Raw genomic sequence first — 18,961 nt, forward strand, 5'->3', positions numbered from 1 at the left:
AGAATCAGTAGATTGAGATTTTGTCCATTTTAACTGTGTTTTACTTCCTTTAAATATATTAAATATATTTTTATGTCTGTCAAGTCTGGTCCCTTTAAATAGTGTCAATTTTGTCTTTCTCTATGAAAAACAATTTAATATTGTTTATTCACACCTTTATTTAAATATCAGTGGATGTAGAAGTATTAGGCTGACCTTTGTTGAAATCATTGATGAATTGATGATGGATATTGATATTGATATTAAAGTGGAGTTTGGCATCTATTTCTCTTTTATTCCATTTTCATAAAAGGTTTTTCTGTGACATATAAACTGAGTTTCAACAACAGCTTTAAGGTCATCAGGCCCACCCCAACTCAGAACAATCAGATAAACCAGAACTGGATCTCACCTGGGCCAGCGTTCATAACTCAGGTCCAGATCTGGCCCACAAGTTGGGGAGCGATACTACAGGGAGTGCAGAATTATTAGGCAAATGAGTATTTTGTCCACATCATCCTCTCCATGCATGTTGTCTTACTCCAAGCTGTAGAGGCTCGAAAGCCTACTACCAATTAAGCATATTAGGTGATGTGCATCTCTGTAATGAGAAGGGGTGTGGTCTAATGACATCAACACCCTATATCAGGTGTGCATAATTATTAGGCAACTTCCTTTCCTTTGGCAAAATGGGTCAAAAGAAGGACTTGACAGGCTCAGAAAAGTCAAAAATAGTGAGATATCTTGCAGAGGGATGCAGCAGTCTCAACATTGCAAAGCTTCTGAAGCGTGATCATCGAACAATCAAGCGTTTCATTCAAAATAGTCAACAGGGTCGCACGAAGCGTGTGGAAAAACCAAGGTGCGAAATAACTGCCCATGAACTGAGAAAAGTCAAGCGTGCAGCTGCCAAGATGCCACTTGCCACCAGTTTGGCCATATTTCAGAGCTGCAACTTCACTGGAGTGCCCAAAAGCACAAGGTGTGCAATACTCAGAGAAATGGCCAAGGTAAGAAAGGCTGAAAGACGACCACCACTGAACAAGACACACAAGCTGAAACGTCAAGACTGGGCCAAGAAATATCTCAAGACTGGTTTTTCTAAGGTTTTATGGACTGATGAAATGAGAGTGAGTCTTGATGGGCCAGATGGATGGGCCCGTGGCTGGATTGGTAAAGGGCAGAGAGCTCCAGTCCGACTCAGACGCCAGCAAGGTGGAGGTGGAGTACTGGTTTGGGCTGGTATCATCAAAGATGAGCTTGTGGGGCCTTTTCGGGTTGAGGATGGAGTCAAGCTCAACTCCCAGTCCTACTGCCAGTTTCTGGAAGACACCTTCTTCAAGCAGTGGTACAGGAAGAAGTCTGCATCCTTCAAGAAAAACCTGATTTTCATGCAGGACAATGCTCCATCACACGCGTCCAAGTACTCCACAGCGTGGCTGGCAAGAAAGGGTATAAAAGAAGAAAAACTAATGACATGGCCTCCTTGTTCACCTGATCTGAACCCCATTGAGAACCTGTGGTCCATCAAATGTGAGATTTACAAGGAGGGAAAACAGTACACCTCTCTGAACAGTGTCTGGGAGGCTATGGTTGCTGCTGCATGCAATGTTGATGGTGAACAGATCAAAACACTGACAGAATCCATGGATGGCAGGCTTTTGAGTGTCCTTGCAAAGAAAGGTGGCTATATTGGTCGCTGATTTGTTTTTGTTTTGTTTTTGAATGTCAGAAATGTATATTTGTGAATGTGGAGATGTTATATTGGTTTCACTGGTAAAAATAAATAATTGAAATGGGTATATATTTGTTTTTTGTTAAGTTACCTAATAATTATGCACAGTAATAGTCACCTGCACACACAGATATCCCCCTAAAATAGCTAAAACTAAAAACTACTTCCAAAAACATTCAGGTTTGATATTAATGAGTTTTTTGGGTTCATTGAGAACATGGTTGTTGTTCAATATTAAAATTACTCCTCAAAAATACAACTTGCCTAATAATTCTGCACTCCCTGTACTTGGGCTGCCTCTGAATAAAATGTATTCATGTAAACCAACTGAAAAAACAGAAGTGGCCCTAATCCTAATTTACTAGGAGCCTGTGCCAATTCGCACATCTATCTCCCTCACACACTGTTAAAACTGATGACACTTGTTGGTTCACCCCTGTTTGCAGTGAAGGATGTCATCAGTGCCACATCAGTGTGAGAAGCTGACCCACGTCTGCATGAGGTCTCAGCCTTTAAAGCAGAGACAGAGAGAGATTTTCAGTGTTCAGGCAAATATGTATATTTCATGCTGGCTGATGAAAGTTACATCATACCACTGAAAGCTTAAGAACAGGTACTAAAAACATTATCTGAAGAGCTTTGAGTACTTTCTACTTTTCTACTATTTACAGTCAAATTAGTGTCTCAAAGCATATTACACCAATCTGACAAATCCTGTTATTCTGTCTTTGAACAAAGTGAGACATAAAGATGTGTTAGTTTCAGAAAATACCGTCCAACTTCTATAAAAGCATGAAACGTTCAATATCCAGCAGCTCTAAAGCAGTATAGTATTGAAGGTGTTTATTAGCCTAGAGCCAAATTATTAAAAGACGTCTGATCTACAGTGCTGTCAGGCTTTGGAGAAAGAGAGAGGGCCCAGATGGAGGAAAACTAGACCAGTAAAGCTCATTATGAGTAAAATGTTAACAATCTGTGCTGCACAAAACCTTCATCACCATCACCAACGATTACCAAAACCCCCAAAATATGAAGACTACTGTGACAGCTCCAGGACACGTTTGCCTCAGCTTCGCACGTCTTAATGTTAGCACAAAATTCAAACATTAAGACTTTAAACGGTGGAGTCCAGAAAATAGTGGGCAACAGCAAGGTGGTTACAGCCATCTTTTATATACAGTCTGTGATTTCATGCCATATTTTGTTGATGGACATCTGGCTTGGCTGACATTTATATTTCCTTGAGCTACAGAAATGTTCATGTCTATTATTGATTATAAACAGACTTTAAAACGATCAAATAAACAAACAATTAACCTCTAGAAGAAGTGTTCAAAGATATTTAGCCATCATTCAGAGCCTTTCTTTAACAAGCAGCCAGGAGTGCACAGAGGAGATGGTGATGAAGGCTGTAATTACCCAGTGAAATCAGATGAAAGTAATAAAGGATGCAGGCTAGCATGTGCATTGGCTTCTGGTCGACTGCGTCCAGATGCTGCACTGTTGGCGGCGTGTCGGTGTAGGTGAGGCCATGTGGATCTGCAGGACAGATTTTTGTCCTGCAGCTTTCTGGTTGGTGAAAGGTTCGCACAGCAGAAATTATGCTAAACGACCGTTTTCTCCATGAAAAAGGCAACTATCATCATGGCTACAGAGGCCTCAAACGATGGCGAGTGGAGATAAAAATGGATAAACAGAAAAGTTACATAATCTAACTGGATTCAGGCAGCGAGGGGACCTGGATCGTTCACAAAGGTCAGCAGAAGAGCCCCTGAAATGATTAAAGGCAGGAGGGGGCAGCTGATGGATGATGAGGTTTGGAAAGTTGAGCCAAGATGATTAGGTAGAAAAAAATGTCTACATATCAGTGACTCAGGGAACATCTCCTTGATTCTTTTATCCTCTGGATAAATATTCTTTATCCTGTTATTGAATCAGAGCCTGAAAAAGAAGGTCACTGAGTCACAGCATCCATTTACGCTATGAAAACAAGTTGACTGTATAATCAATCAATCAATCAATTAATCAATCAATCAATCAATTCAACATCTAAGGCCGACATTTTCTGCTTCTCTTTATTTCCTGTATCTCCTGCAGTAAGCAGGAAAGCACAGGAGCCCCACCAACCTGCTTTTCTGTTTACTGTCACCATCATCTGTACCATAACACACACTGAGCATGTGTGAAAAGGGCTTCCTGCTCCTACCCTTCACAATAAAAGCCCTCAGTATGTATACAACATGTAGGTTTGCAGAAGTGAAGAAGGTTTTTGCTGATAAGCAGATGAGTAAAATGAGTTACAGAAGGATGGTGAAGCAGTTTACTGCAGAGCCAAGTTTAACTTTAGTTTTACCAGCTATGAAATACAGGATTCAATATTTTCTTATAGGAATTGTATTTTCCAGATAAAATCATATTTTTTTAAGTTCTTGGAAGCTAATTTCTATTAGCCCAAAAATGATCAAAGAACTTCAGTATCAGATATTGATATTAATTATTCAAAGCTGCTGTGGAGTCAAAAACACACAGCTGGAAATAATCAGAATAATTCAGCTTTACATTCAGTGTAAAATAAGTAAGTAGGTAAAGTTTATTTATTAAGCGCTTTTCATAGACAGGTAGTCACAAAGCGCTGCACACAAAGATTAAAATAAACAGTACGATAAATAGCAAGATGCACAATATACACAATATAAGAGGTTAAATGTAAATTAAAAATGTAAAAAGCGTTGGTCAACCGAAGGCTTGTTTAAACAATAAAGTTTTTAACTACTTTTTAAAGGATTCCACAGAGTCAAACAAACGCAGTTGTAGAGGTAGACTGTTCCACAGCCTTGGTGCCACAGACTGAAAGGCTCTGTCCCCTTTCATCTTCAGTTGTGTTTGGCGAGCAACCAACAAACTCTTAGTCTGTGAGCGGAGACAACGAGCAGCAGTGTATTTTGTGAGAAGTTTGGATAAATAATCTGGGGCTTGGCCATGTACTGCTCTGTACGTTAAAACAATAATTTTAAAACAAATTCTAAAATCTATTGGGAGCCAATGTAAAGAACATAAAATAGGAGTAATGTGAGCACGCTTGCGAGTTAGTAGTCTGGCTGCTGCGTTTTGTGTAGCTTGGAGGCGGGAAAGCGATGATTTATCCAAGCTGGTAAACAGGGAATTACAATAATCTAAACGCGATGACACAAATGCATGGAGACAGAGATTTTACGTGTGAGTCAAGGCCCAGAGAAGAGTCAAATATTACTCCAAGATTTCGAATATTTGGCTTAGCAGAAGGACAGAAAGGGGCAAGAACCTGACTGATTTTAGAATATAGATCAGAAGGAGCTATGATCATGGTCTCTGTCTTGTTCATGTTTAAAACAAGGTAATTGTTAGAAAGCCAGTCAGAAATCTGAGTTAAGCACTGGACTAGGGTGGACAGCCTATCCAGCTGATGAGGCTTAAAGGACATATATACAGCTGAATGTCATCAGCATAGAAAGGATAAGACAGATCATTAAAAGACTGAATAATGCCAGCTAAAGGAAACATATAAAAAGAAAATAATAATGGACCCAAAACTGAACCCTGTGGAACCCCGCAGGTTAGGGCAGCAATGTTAGAGGAGAACCTGTCAGTCCTAACAGAAAAGGTCCTACCTGATAAATAGGAAGAAAACCAGTCTAAGGCGGTGCCAGATATACCAGCCAGAACTTTCAGCCTGTTAAGTAGGAAAGGTCACTTTATTCACTCGCACTGTTGACAAGAAGAACATTGAAACACTAAATTTAAAGGCTAATTTTATCCAAAGCAAACAGACTTTCACAGTCCTTCATTCCCGCAGAAGGATGATCTCGGACAGCTCTAAGATCACAGTAACACCCCACATACCCCAGCTCCACAGTTTGATTTTGTCTAATTCCTGTGTCTACATGACGACTATCGAGTACAAAGCCGGCTCTGAAGAAATGGTTCCTATGTTTGCTGTGGATGACCCTCACTGCAAATCCATGACTGTGAGTCAAATGTTCTCATCCAACATCAGCAGCCAACATTAGGTATAAACGGTGACAGCGTTGTTTTAAGCAGTAAGTAAAGAAGGGTTTCTCCTCCAGCTGCTTTTCAGGCTGTCTCTCACAGGCAGACAGTTGTTATGATGTGCCAGTGATCATAAGGCCTCATAAATTGGAAGTTATTACAAAGGAAATGGAGAAAGTGATAATGCAGCCATTAATACTCATTTAGATGCTCATTGTGCAATGGTGGAGCTTGAATCTTAAAAAATGTACCTTTTTATTCTGATGCCAGAAGCAGAAAGTTCACTTCTGGATTCTCTCTATAAAATTGCCTCCTGAAAAGCTCGGGCAACTGATTGGTTAGCTGAACTGTCAGAACTGAAGTTTACCTTATATGGTCTCATATTGAATTCATAATATGTGGGGCTTAATATGCTTAAAATGAAATGCTATTTTCACATGTACAGCAACCAACCTGCAGTTCCTGAGTTCCTCAGTCCCCAATCCCATGTTAAAGCTTCACACCCGAAATAAACATTATTACAGCCTGACACACAAATGGTTTTCTCTCTGTGGATAATTTCTCCTTTCATAACAACAGTTTTAAGATAAAATTGTATTAAAGCTTAAAGTTTGGGTTATTAGGGGCTTGGCCTCTTTGACTGACAGTTAGATGGTGATGCCGGTGGCATGAACTGCTAGCTGTCTTTAACTGGACCTCTGGACCGTGTTTGTGCTTGTTGGAGCCTTTTGGAGCATTTTTAATGACATCATGTGACCAATAACATGGCTGCTGTGAGGTTTCTGTAAGTTCCAGTTTTGGTTCACATTGAAGTTCTACCTTAAAGTCGTGAACTCTGGGTAGTGACTGATAGAATGAAACCAACCTGGGTTACGTCAGATTCACATGTACTTGTCTGTAAGAAAGACTTTACTAAACACGTAGGAGCTTCTTCTTTCTGGAACTCTGCTTCTTCAGCATGTGGATCAAATAAGCAGACAACACGCTTTCACTCCCAAAGCGTAACATTTTATGCTAGGTGACAAATTGTCTGTATATTACACTTTCAGCCACCCAACAGGTCCCTATATTACGAGTTCAGAAAAATGAGGAAACATGAGAACCGTTTGGAATGAATCTACACATGTACTTTTATTTTACTTAAATCACTTTGGAAAACACTATCTAACATGATTAAGGTGGTGGTTAACAGTTATGGTTAAGGTTAGCGATAATGTTAGGGTGAGGGCTGGAATACAGGGCTGGAACATGTGTTATCGCAGGAGCATCATTCTGTTTGCACAATCCAGCACGCAGCATAAGAACACAAACCATCACCTTTCGCGTTCCCATGGAACGCCTCGGGGCGTGACAAATCATCAGTATATTCCGCGTCGGGAGTGAGAATGGGCTGGAGCAGACTGTGAAATTGAACTCGAATGTTCAGTGGTCAGCTACAGAAATGAGGAGCTTTGGATTTAAACTGCTCTCGATATTTGAGGTAACAGACGCAACTACTAATAGAAGGCAAGATATTGCTGACTAAACTAAAGGCTGTGTGGGAAATGTAATAGAGTATTATGTAAGCATCCATCAGCCACAAACTGATGCATGAACAGCCAGTAGTTCTTTCAGTTGAATGTGCTTTAGGACATCCACACGGATCTCGTAGTGTTGCTTCTTTGTGATGGAAGCAGCTGAGGTGGTTCAGACGTTATGAAGAGCCTTTCTGTGCTCTCCCAGCTGGGAGGAGACCCCGGGGTAGACCCAAAACTCTCAGGAGAGATTATATTTAACTCCTCTGGTCTGAGAACACCTCGGGATCCCAAAGGAGAAACTGGAAGGTGTTGCTGGGGAATGTGACATCTGAAATATCCTGTTTAGCCTGCTGCTGCTACCCGACTTCAGACAAGCTGAATATAACTGACCGATTCAGACAATATTCTCCTTCAAACTAAACGATGTGGTGGTTTCCTTGTGTGCTGTTTTTGTTTGCTGGACAGGATCAGGCCAAAGGAGGAAGCTGCTTTATAATTAGGGATGCAGATTTTGTGATGTGCAGTCTCTCCTAATTTTGATAAAAACCTCTATAAATATCTAAAGTGGACTTGTTTGGTGCATTAAGATGCCCCCATCGAACCTCCAGCGCTCCCCGGTTTCCCAGGAAAAATGTGCAGGAAGCTCCCAGCTGCTTCAGAGATAATACCCAAAGTGACAGCTGATGGCTTCTCGCCTGCAGACTCCATCTGTGCACTGCCACTTTTACCCAAACTAAAAATAAAAGATAACAAATCCCCACCTTCCACTGAGGGAGGTGGGAGCTTGAGTCCAACTGAACGACAGGAAGGCAGAGCATGAATGAAACAAGTGAAAGTGCTTTCCGTTTAATGTTTGCCTTCATCTTTAAATATTCAATATTAATATTCATCTTTAAATACCGGTCTTAGTACATGAAGACAGTGATGTGTCTTTTCATCATTTGGAAGCTGTAAGTCTGACAAACTGTTGGAGTCATTTTAATTTTAAATCTACCTGGACACTGGCTCAACAGTTAAGTTGTCCAAAAAAGTCATGATTTTAGTTACCGTGTTCAGTCTGCCCCATATCTTCACAAAGACATCCCTCCTCTGCGGTAACTCTCACACTAATCTGCTCTGAAACAGCTCCAACTTGTCCTTCCAGCAGGTCAAAGGCAGCGTTTTGTTTTCCCAGCATAAGTCTTCTGTTTTTAACACATCAGAGGTTACATGTCACAGGCTTTGTACTCCATAGCCTGAGACCTAACGAAGCCTGCGAGGTGAGGATTAGCGACTTCAGTCACCAGTGGGTTAGTTAGAGTTCGCAGCCCTCCAGGAGATATTGTGAAAGTGATTCATCAAACAGATGTCCAGACTTTAAGGTTAATTAGAAGATGTGTGATTGTTAAAGACGCTGCCACTTTAAAGCTTGCTGGATTTAGAAATACTGGAGAAAAGCCACCAGTTTACGATCACAGTGCTTAAAATACTCGAGTCATACAAGCAAACATGGTGAAAGGTTTCAGCTTCGACGTTATGGATGGTCGTCACGTCACTTCTCCTCCATATTTGCAGCTTAGTTTGTAATGCTGTGATAACAGTATGGGTACAGAGACGGCTCTGATACTGAGCTAAGCTCTGAAGGCACCAAGCCACATGTAACCTGTGTGAAAGCTGCAATCATTTTAGTAATGTTTCCAGACTCTTAGCTTTAGCATGATGATGAAGACTTCCATGTTCACTGCAGAATATTATTAGCTGTATTTTTAGCTGAGTATGTTGGGGAAAAAACATGCTGGGATTCAAAAAATATTTAGAGTAATGATGTAATTATCATGTTTGCCTGAATAATCAATCATTTTCTTAGGACACTTGAAATAATTTAGCTGTGTTATGAAACATGATCCTAAACTCGGACTCATTCTTGGACAGATGTTAAATAAAGACACTCCTGTAGGAACAGGTCAGAAGGGGGATTCCTCCCAAAAAGTATGAAATGAAATGAAATAAAATCCACAGCGAGTATCCTGGTGTGTGGTTAGTATGCTGATTGGTTGAAACGTGCGCATGGATAAGAGAGGACTTGAAATGAAAATTCACCACAAATACGAAAAATAATGAAAGATCCAAAAAAAAGCTCACACAGGCTGATTAATTTCTTTTCACGCCATCATAAAGAAATTCTTTCTCTACTTTCACTTCTGTTTTCTCTGTGGGTGGAGCTAAACAACATAACCAACAACAAACTACTGCCCCCTGTTGACAGTACAGCACAACAACATGTACACATTGGTCTGCAGAGCTCTTTATAGGATCAGCAGGGCCACACTTGCCCTGTCTCAAAAGTATTTGTGTAATTTCTCTTGCTGCCTGAAGGTGGCAACAAAAAGCTCTAATCCTGTTTCTGACACATATCTCTTCCTGTTAAAAGGGAGATTTCCCCCCCCACTGTTGTCAAGTGCAGTATAGTATATAATCTAAAGTGTCACTCAGGTGACTATGACTTTGTTGACTATATTAAAGACTATATTCATATTGCATCCGAGCATAAGTCGGATGCAATATGAATATAACCAAAATTCGTGTATATTTAAATAATATAGAGTAGAAGTTTGTATGCTTTGTTTTTAATAGACAAAAATAAAATTTAATTTAAATTTAAGATATAATTGAATTTTTGTAACTTGAAATTTGGCATCAATCGGACTCCATACCGAGGAGCGTGGTGCTGAAAGGACAGCTCCCGGCGACATGACTGTGCCTCACGTGCACACTACTGAGCATGTCATTACATAAAAACTCTTAAAATGTGCTCACATGTTCTCACCTGGTATCGCTGATGCTCGATCTCTCCAGACGGTTTCTGCTCTGTCCTCTTTTCTTGGCTGTTGTTCCCTCAGTTTAAAAAAAAATCCCAAATGTTCTTTATTTAAAAGTTCAAGGCTGAGGTCCCCCCCAAACCCTCTCTGATTTAAACAGAACCTGAGTGAAGGAAAACAGGTGTCTGCATCTCAAAAATATACTTTTGTTTTTCTACAATAAGAGCAGCCTGTGGGGAATATTTACACGTCTGCTGCCAGTATAAACATCACAGTTGGGAAATTATTATTATTATTGTTATTATTATTATTATTATTATTATTATTATTATTTGTTGTTGTTGTTGTTGCACTACTGAATGTGGTCTGCGTCCTGCATTATATACACAGTCTGGTTGGTCCCGGTAATCCTCTCACTGTGTCAAGTAATTATTCCGAGTCGTGCTTGTCCCTGATTATCTGCAGCATCTGATGTCCCACTTCCCTCTAATTCATCCATGAGTTAGATTTGATGCTCTGCAGGTGTCCCTGCTTTATTAAAGGGCCTCTGTGTTGCATCACATGCGCTGCAGCTCGTTCATAACTCCGCACTTTTAACTGTCGTGCTTACCAGATGATGGGGATTAAAGTGTGCTTTTTATAAACCAACCCTCTTAAAACTTTTCAGGATTGCAATGTGTTGATCCTCCAACTGCAATGTGCAAAGACTTAAGAGCCCATTAATGGGGTTTATTCTACACGACTGTATCTGCTTTAAGCCCAGGTGTGCTCGTGCACGGCTACAGGTCCGTCTCCCGCGTGTCCAGACAGAACGCGTAAAGGGATCTCTTGAAGTCCACGCTGCTGTTTGCTTTGATGTTCGTTTTCTCCACCGAAGCGCCCGCCTCGTTGTTCTCCACATCCTGAGACTTCACGGACGCTTTGCTGCCTTTGCGCTTAAGCTCGGGGCTCTCTCTGCCGCTGTTGGGCTCGTCCTTCAGGGAGGACTGATCCTGGTCCGTCTCCCGGTGGTAGAAGTAGTTGAAGTTGGACACGATGACGGGCACCGGCAGCGCGATGGTCAGCACTCCGGCGATGGCGCACAGAGAGCCCACGATCTTCCCCCCGACTGTCACCGGCCTCATGTCACCATAACCCACAGTTGTCATGGTGACTACCGCCCACCAGAAGGCGTCGGGGATGCTGGAGAAGTGGGACTCCGGCTCGTCAGCTTCGGCGAAGTACACAGCGCTGGAGAAGAGGATGACCCCGATGAAGAGGAAGAAGATGAGCAGGCCAAGCTCGCGCATGCTGGCCTTCAGAGTCTGGCCCAGGATCTGCAGCCCTTTGGAGTGTCGGGACAGCTTGAAGATGCGGAAGACCCGGACCAAGCGGATGACCCTCAGGATGGCTAGAGACATGGCCTGCTGACCGTTCTGGTGCTCCTGGCCCTGCTGCTCCGCCAGCTCAGTGCCCACGGTGATGAAGTAAGGCATGATGGACATGATGTCGATGATGTTCATGATGGTCTTGGAGAACTCGGACTTGCTGGGGCACGCAAAAAAGCGCACGATGAGCTCGAAGGTGAACCAGATGACGCACGTGGTCTCGATGATGAAGAAGGGGTCGGTGAAGGTGAGCGACGGCCGGGGCACCGTGCTGTTGTCCAGACGGCTGGTGACCGCCAGCTCCCTCTCATCCCTGAATTCCGGCAGCGTTTCCAGGCAGAAGGTGATGATGGATATGGTGATGACGATCACGGACACGATGGCGATGCCACGGGCCGGGCTGGAACTCTCCGGGTACTCGAAGATGAGCCAGACCTGCTTCTGGAACTCGTTCTGCGGCAGCGGCTTCTCCTCCTCTTTAATGAAGCCCTCATCCTCGCGGAACCGGTCCATGGCCTCCTCCCCCAGCTGGTAGAACCGGATCTCGTCCGCAAACACGTCTATGGACACGTTGACGGGTCTCCGGATCTTTCCTCCGGACTGATAAAAATACAGTATCCCGTCGAAGCTCGGCCGGTTCCGGTCGAAGAAGTACTCGTTCCGGAGCGGGTCGAAGTACTTGATCCTCTTAGCGGGGTCTCCCAATAAAGTGTCAGGGAACTGGTTGAGGGTACCCAGCTGGGTCTCGTACCTCAGACCCGCGATGTTGATGAGCACCCTCTCGTTGCTCTCCGTATCCATGTCCATGTCCAGCATGTCCTCGTCGAACAGGTGGGGACTGTGGTCCGCGCGTAAAAGCGCATCCATGGCGTTCTCGCTGCAGCTCAGAGTGTTGTTCATGTCATTGATCTTCCAGGGGCTGTGCGGCGGCTGCGGGCCGCCCCGGGTGTTCAGCTCCTTGCTGTAGTCCTCTCCCCGCCCGCCTTGAACGAAGCCCGGCTGAGGGACATCCAGCGCGTTCCGGCAGCTCTCCTCGGCAATGTTGCCTCCACCTCCTCCTCCTCCACCGCTCCCTTTTGCGCCGCCGTTCTCAAAGCTCACCAAGGCTATCTCCATCCCGCAGCCATCCACAGTTACAGCGCGCAGAGCAGGAGAGACTTGTTGATCCTGAGCGCGAACATCCTCCAGGAAACTCACAGAGAGGAGCAGCGGGGGAGACGCAGCTCCTGCAGCTCCTACTCAAGGGACCGCATCTGTGGAGGGTCTTCTGTTCTTCAGGCTCCGAGCCGCCGCACGTCTGCGCCAAACGGACGGGAAAAGCGCACAAAAGGAGAAGAAGACCCGGATGATACACAGAGAGAGAGAGAGAGAGAGAGAGAGAGAGAGAGAGAGAGAGAGAGAGAGAGAGAGAGGCAGCAGTGATCACTCCTGACGTCAAAAGTGTTGCTCGACCTGCTGCGCTCTCCTCTCTCTCTCTCTCTCTCTCTCTCTCTCTCTCTCTCTCTCTCTCTCTCTGGGGACAAAGCGCGCGCACTGACCATCTCATTTTTTAATATTCACTTTCATTTATTTGGATTTCTGCGCAGGGGACAGTCCGCGCGCACGTGCAAACAGCGACGGTTTAAAAATGTCACTGAAAACCTCAAAGATCAAAGTCTGATCCAACACAACATGACGGTTTGTGGCAAAAAGCCCACATGTCTCACCTGCGCGCTCCCACCCGGTACACACCTGTGAGCTTGTCAGGCAGTGTGAATGAAGAGGTCAAAGGTTGCGAGCGCCACAGCTGCCCAAGGACAGAACAGAGTCAGTATTTCAGTGTTGGAGAAGAAGATACATGAAAACTTTTTATTTCCATGAAGTTTGTTTTGTCTTGATTTATAAACCTTTGCTCCTGTTTCCTGTCACTCTGACCTCTCCCTGTCAGCCATCTGTGATCTCCTTGCATTGGTTCCTAATACAGAGACAGCCCAACTTGCTTGCACACTCAGCCTGAAGCCGCACCTGTTTGCGGAGGACAGCGACCATGAAATTCCATCTGAAACCACACGCTGCTGTTCCTCTGCCGGCCACCAGGGGCACCAGTTGTGAGCCAGTCCTCACAAAGTCCTGTTAACATAAACATACTGACAGGCTCATGCAGAAGCTGTTTTGGTGTCTGTATATAACCCTTAACAAGAGTGAGGATTGGCATTGACTAACACTACCTCAGATGACCTCGCTGGTTTTTGTGGACACAAATCCATGCTTCAGTTTATTCTGAAAAACAGAATAAACTGAGATGCTGTGAGGTCATGTGGTGATTTCTTTCTGTCATTTTGTTTTTATTTTCACTCCTTACACAACATCAGACCTTCCTTTGTGTGTTTTGCTGCCACAGCAGCACACGTGTGCAAGCTTTCAGGTCTCCTTATTGCGCACACATCCATCTCCTTACAGTGTGAGCATAAAGGCTTGCTTTCCACATGGTGGCATCCATGGACTCGCGGCTTTCATGCGTGCCTCTTTGTTTCCTTTATGCTCGTGTCCTCTGCTGCTCTGCTGCTGCTGGCTCGGCCCTGGGGCCACACTCTGCCTCATCCTGCTGGCTCTGAAGGAGATGGATACATCTTTTCTTTAAAACACAAACTCGTGTTTGTCTGCACATATAGAAACATCCCCATCAGTCCACCACTGCTGGTCAGCTGTTACTTTATGGTTGAAGTGAGTTCTTGTACTATCATGTTTGGATCTCATGCAGCCATGTGAGTCTTTATGTCAACATTGTAATTATTAACCAGCAACAAGCTGGAGCATCACTTTCTGTTTTTGCTGTAATCATGAAAGATCCTTGTTTCTGTGTTCTGTGGAGTTTATTCTGCGTTTAATCATCTTTTTAATCATTATTTTTGTTGGTTTTATGAGAAATTCATGATAAGTTTGAATGTTTTTTTTTCTTGTGCTTTTCAGTATCTTGCTGTTGATGTCTAGAGAACTTCAGTCACTGCTCAGCAATATCCAAATAAAATACAAAACTGCCCCTCAAACTTCATGGATGGTATTCTGGTCTTCTGAATAGAAGAGAAGATGTTAACTTAACCTTACCGGTTAGGTTTCATTCTCTCAGTCACTACCCAGTGTTCATGACTTTAGGTTCACTCAGCAAAACCAGAGCTCAGATTTCCTAGATGTTGTGTTAGTACAAAAACCTGAAGGCAGCCATATTATTGGTCAGATTATTCATTACAAACACCCCAAAAGGAAACTCAGCTTCATGTTTCAGACACAGGTGTTGATTTCTGGCTCTTATAGTATAAAAAAGCTACACGCAGCACAACATTTAAGCAGTATTTCCAATCAAGGCAGCAAATTCAATTTTATTTATACAGCGCCAAATCAAAACAGTCGCCTCCAGGTGCTTTATATTGTAAGGTACACCATACAATAATACACACAGAAAAAACCCAGCAATCATATGACCCCCTGTGAGCAAGCATTTTGGTGACAGTGGGAAGGAAAAAAATTCTCTTTTAACAAGAAGAAACCTCCAGCAGAGCCAGGCCAGTTATTGTGCAGGGTCGCTTAAGCCAACCAACAAAACAGAAAACTGTGTCTGACATTATCCTACTGCTTTTGTTTGAATATAATTGGCATGTCTCTTTTTATGAGCGACAGTATGCAGACGTGATTAGACTGAGGATTCTTGATTGTACTGTCAGGGTGCGATCAAGGTTCCGGTGCTATTTATGGTTGAATGGTTGAAAAACAAAACAGTGCAAATGTTTCATAAGAAATAAGATCTCTGGTTCTATGTTAGGTGAACATTTTAGACATAAAGGAAAAGCAAACGTAACAGAGCTTCATATTCAGGCAGTAACTCAGATTCGGGGAACAATCTGATCTGGTAATATTTTGGCAGCATTTGCAGTGCCTCTGTCAGTGCGATCCAGGGTGGCTGTGGCTACAATGTAGATTGGCATCACCAGTGTGTGAATGTGTGTGTGAATGGGTGGATGACTGAATGTGTAAAGCACTTTGGGGTCCTTAGGGACTAGTAAAGCGCTATACAAATATAGGCCATTTACCATTTTACCATTAATAACAAAAAAAAAGAAATAAGAAGAATACAAACTGCAGTCACCTAAGTTAAATTCCTGGTTTTAAGAAGCATCGCCACTGAGACCCCTCCTGCTACCTCACCTCTAATGTAAGATCTTTAACCGAGTACTGTTCAGAGTGCACCGACTGAACATCCAAAATCCTACAAAGGACACGTAGATGCACGCCGGTGGACACAGAGAGCCGGAGCGCTTGTTTCTAAAAGCAGAGGAGGGCGACCTATTTAAAAGGTTAGTTTCTCAGCCCTGTGGGTGGATTAGCAAAACAAAGCATGAGCACTATATTTATCCGTTTCCTTATCTAATGCCGCAGCCTCATCATGATAAGAACTTTGTGCATCTCCCCGCCCCTGGATTAATGCACTGTTCTCAGACTCCTGCAGCCATGAATAATATCCCACCATCACCCATCCCACTGTGTGACTGGCCACTGGCAACACAGCGATTTCACGCACTGGATACAGCCATTAGGAGGTTTTTACAATAAACTTTATCATGTTTGTCATGCGGGCGCTCCAAAAACATGAAATTGTAGCTGGATGCTGTGAGGTATAAAATCGGGGGGGGGGGGGGAGCAGAAACAAACAGGGACATGAGAAAAGAGCAAATGATTAGCACAGAGATGAGAGATTATTTTGCTGCATCCTAATGTGATGTTCACATGTGTCTGATCTGCAGGTTTCAGAGGCCCAGAGGGAAGGAGGGCTTTAACTGTGTTCTATTATTATGAGAAATCTTCTCCTAAGACCTGTGGTCATGGCAGCAGGTGCAGTCACAAGTGCTACATAAAGAATATACAAACACTGGAGTGGTTGTGTTTAAATCTGAAAGCTCTTGGTCCAACCTTATATCCTGACACCATGAACATAACAAATTCTGCACCTGTCCTCATCGAACAGGTGGGGACTGTGGTCCGCGCATAAAGGCGCATCCATGGCGTTCTCGCTGCAGCTCCAAGTGTTGTTCATGTCATTGATCTTCCAGGGGCTGTGCGGTGGCTTCTGGTTTTAATGTTATGCCTCCACATGCTGACCTTTAAGCATAATTATATATACATGTGAAAATGTTAAGGCCAGGCTGCAGGTGTGTAACAACACATCAAAAGAAAAAACACGTATAAATAACTACATCACGTAAACAACTCAGTTTGTTCTGCTGCCCTACCCTGAGCCTGAGGTCACTAAAATAAAAATAAAAAATCCAGCCAGTTTTCCGTCTTGTGTTTTACTCAGGTGTGTATGAGCCAATATGAATGTCTCTGTGAAAAACCAAGTTGGCACAGGCTGGACTTACCTGGGTCCGCTCACTTTGGCAAAACACTCGCAAAACACAAAGATGTTCTGAAGGAAGTGTGCAGGAATCATCCTGTGAGGGACATGAAGGCACAAACCTTTCTGGCATCAGCTGCTGACAGATTTCAGGTGCTGAATAAAAACCCCCATCACACAAACAGCTCCTGCATGTGAGTGTGGTCAGTGACTGCTCCTTCGGGGCAAAGGAAGGAGAGCAGATTCATGTAGTTATATAAACTTTTAATTTTGTAGTATTAGCTTAAATAAAAAACAAAAACAAAAAAACAGCTGAACTGATTATGTATTTTACAGCAGATTTTTTTCATCCTCAGCTCCAGTTCATGTGTAAAAAACAAAATGGCTGCTTTTAAGGCCTGAGGTGTGCAAACTCTGAACTCCGAGATGGAAGCATCCTGCTGTGTTACTGACGGAGGTTCAGTCACAGAATGTCCCAAACCTCAGCCATCCTGATGAACATGTGTAGGAGTTGGAGCTGAGTCCCACTCTGCGGTACTCCAGGTCCTGTTACTAGCTACACAGGGAAACGGTAACCATAACAACAGGTAACCACTAACAACCAGCAACCATAACGACGGCAGCTCACAAATTAGCTCTCTAATTACAGAGACACAGTTCAGAGCTTCTGCAGCTGATAACAACAACATAGCTTCTTAAAAAAACTGCAGACACGCATCAGGTCTGCAGGTCAGCCACACAACAAAGAAGTTCTCATTTAAACACAGCAGAGGCACAGAGACAAGCAAATCTACTTTTAAATACCAGAGAAGCACCGGTTTTTCATCTGTTTAAAGATCAGTAAGTGTTACAAGGATCCAGAGGCTGTGAGCAACTTGTTGTGTGCATACTTTGGTTCCATCTTCTTTTGGACACTTCCTCTGCTCCAGTCATTGGAGAAGAAGGGGCAGACACCTCCAATGGCTCCTCTGGGGGACACTGAGGCCTTCCTCAGACCTAAAGGACTGGTTGTTATTTAGTACTCCTTTTCTGCTCTGCTTCAGCAGCCAGAGTGGTTTCTATCTTACATTCACCCCAATGAACCCATCAGGAACAATTTGGGGTTCTATGTCCAGCCCAGTGGATCGAACAGCCTGCTCTAGCTCCTATCCCAGATCAAATCACCATGTCCTGTGTCTGCTCCAGCGTCTCCTCCCAGTGCCTGAAACACCTCACCTAGGACTTTGGTTTCTCTCTGTTTCAAGTTCCTGCCTCCTCCCATCAGCACACAGTATTCTTATTCTGGCATCTGTGGTTAGGTCCACACCTGGAAGACTGACCAGCCTTAGCTAAAATAATGCTACAGCAGAGAGACAACAAAAAACCCAACAAACTTGCAAACAATTAAATTTTGTCCAGTTATTTAATAAGAGGACTGAGAGATAACAAACCCATCACAATAAAGGAGATAACAACAGTGCTGAAGAAATGAGAAAAGCTCAGTGGTGGGCAGGTGACCATAAGCCACATGATTGGAGTGTGGCAGCTGGAGTTTGAGTCTGACCAGCACTCACTTTCCTGCCTGTCTTCACTGTTCTGTTATCAAATAAAGGCAACAAAAGAAACAATCAACTCGAGCATTATGAAACAAAAAGGACACAAAGGATGAAAACACCCCAAATAAATGCCAGAGCACAGCTGGATGATTCACCCTCCAGCCTATGAACAGCAGATAACACCTGCTTATATCTACAGCTGCAGCTCTCTGATGCTGACTCTGTTATCACGTTATCATGTGTTCATATGATTATTGTTCTTTGGTTTGTTGCAGGTCAGGGTAGATCGGCCGTCTGATTGGTGCCAGTCATCAAAGTACTTTCTGTCCCCCTGACAAAGAAATGAAGGTCACAGAGAGGACACAAAAGCATGCAGAGCATCAACAAAACAAACCAGAGAACAACATTAAATGGAGGAACACCTGAGGACGATGAAGAGCACAAACAGAGAAAATGATGAAGGAAAAACACAAAACTACTCCCCTTCTTATTTCTCAGATTGTGCATGTTCAGTTCCTCTCCTCGACTCCTCCATTGGGCTGAAGGAAGAATGAGAAAGATGTGGGAACAATCAGCGAATCAGAGGCAACAGGCAAGAAAGACAGGAAGTGGAAACCAGGAGACAGACAACACGAGAAA

General features: G+C 43.5%; 1 protein-coding gene across 2 annotated transcripts in view; it reads right to left on the reverse strand.

Moving 5' to 3' along the window:
- Positions 1–12,728, reverse strand: part of LOC113008816 (potassium voltage-gated channel subfamily A member 1) — a 44,783-nt gene extending 32,055 nt beyond the window's left edge. The window contains exons 1-2 of one of the 2 annotated variants that reach the window (XM_026146629.1): positions 10,064–12,728; positions 2,149–2,224 (exon numbers count right to left, since the gene is read on the reverse strand). In XM_026146629.1, coding sequence (XP_026002414.1) covers positions 10,835–12,538 — 1,704 coding nt within the window. In that variant the 5' untranslated portion in view covers positions 12,539–12,728 and the 3' untranslated portion in view covers positions 2,149–2,224; positions 10,064–10,834. The remainder of the gene's footprint in view (positions 1–2,148; positions 2,225–10,063) is intronic. The other variant, XM_026146628.1, reaches the window with a different exon arrangement.
- Positions 12,729–18,961: the final 6,233 nt, after the last annotated feature.

This window comes from Astatotilapia calliptera, chromosome 17, assembly GCF_900246225.1.
Source record: "Astatotilapia calliptera chromosome 17, fAstCal1.2, whole genome shotgun sequence".
Classification (NCBI taxonomy): Eukaryota; Metazoa; Chordata; class Actinopteri; order Cichliformes; family Cichlidae; genus Astatotilapia; species Astatotilapia calliptera.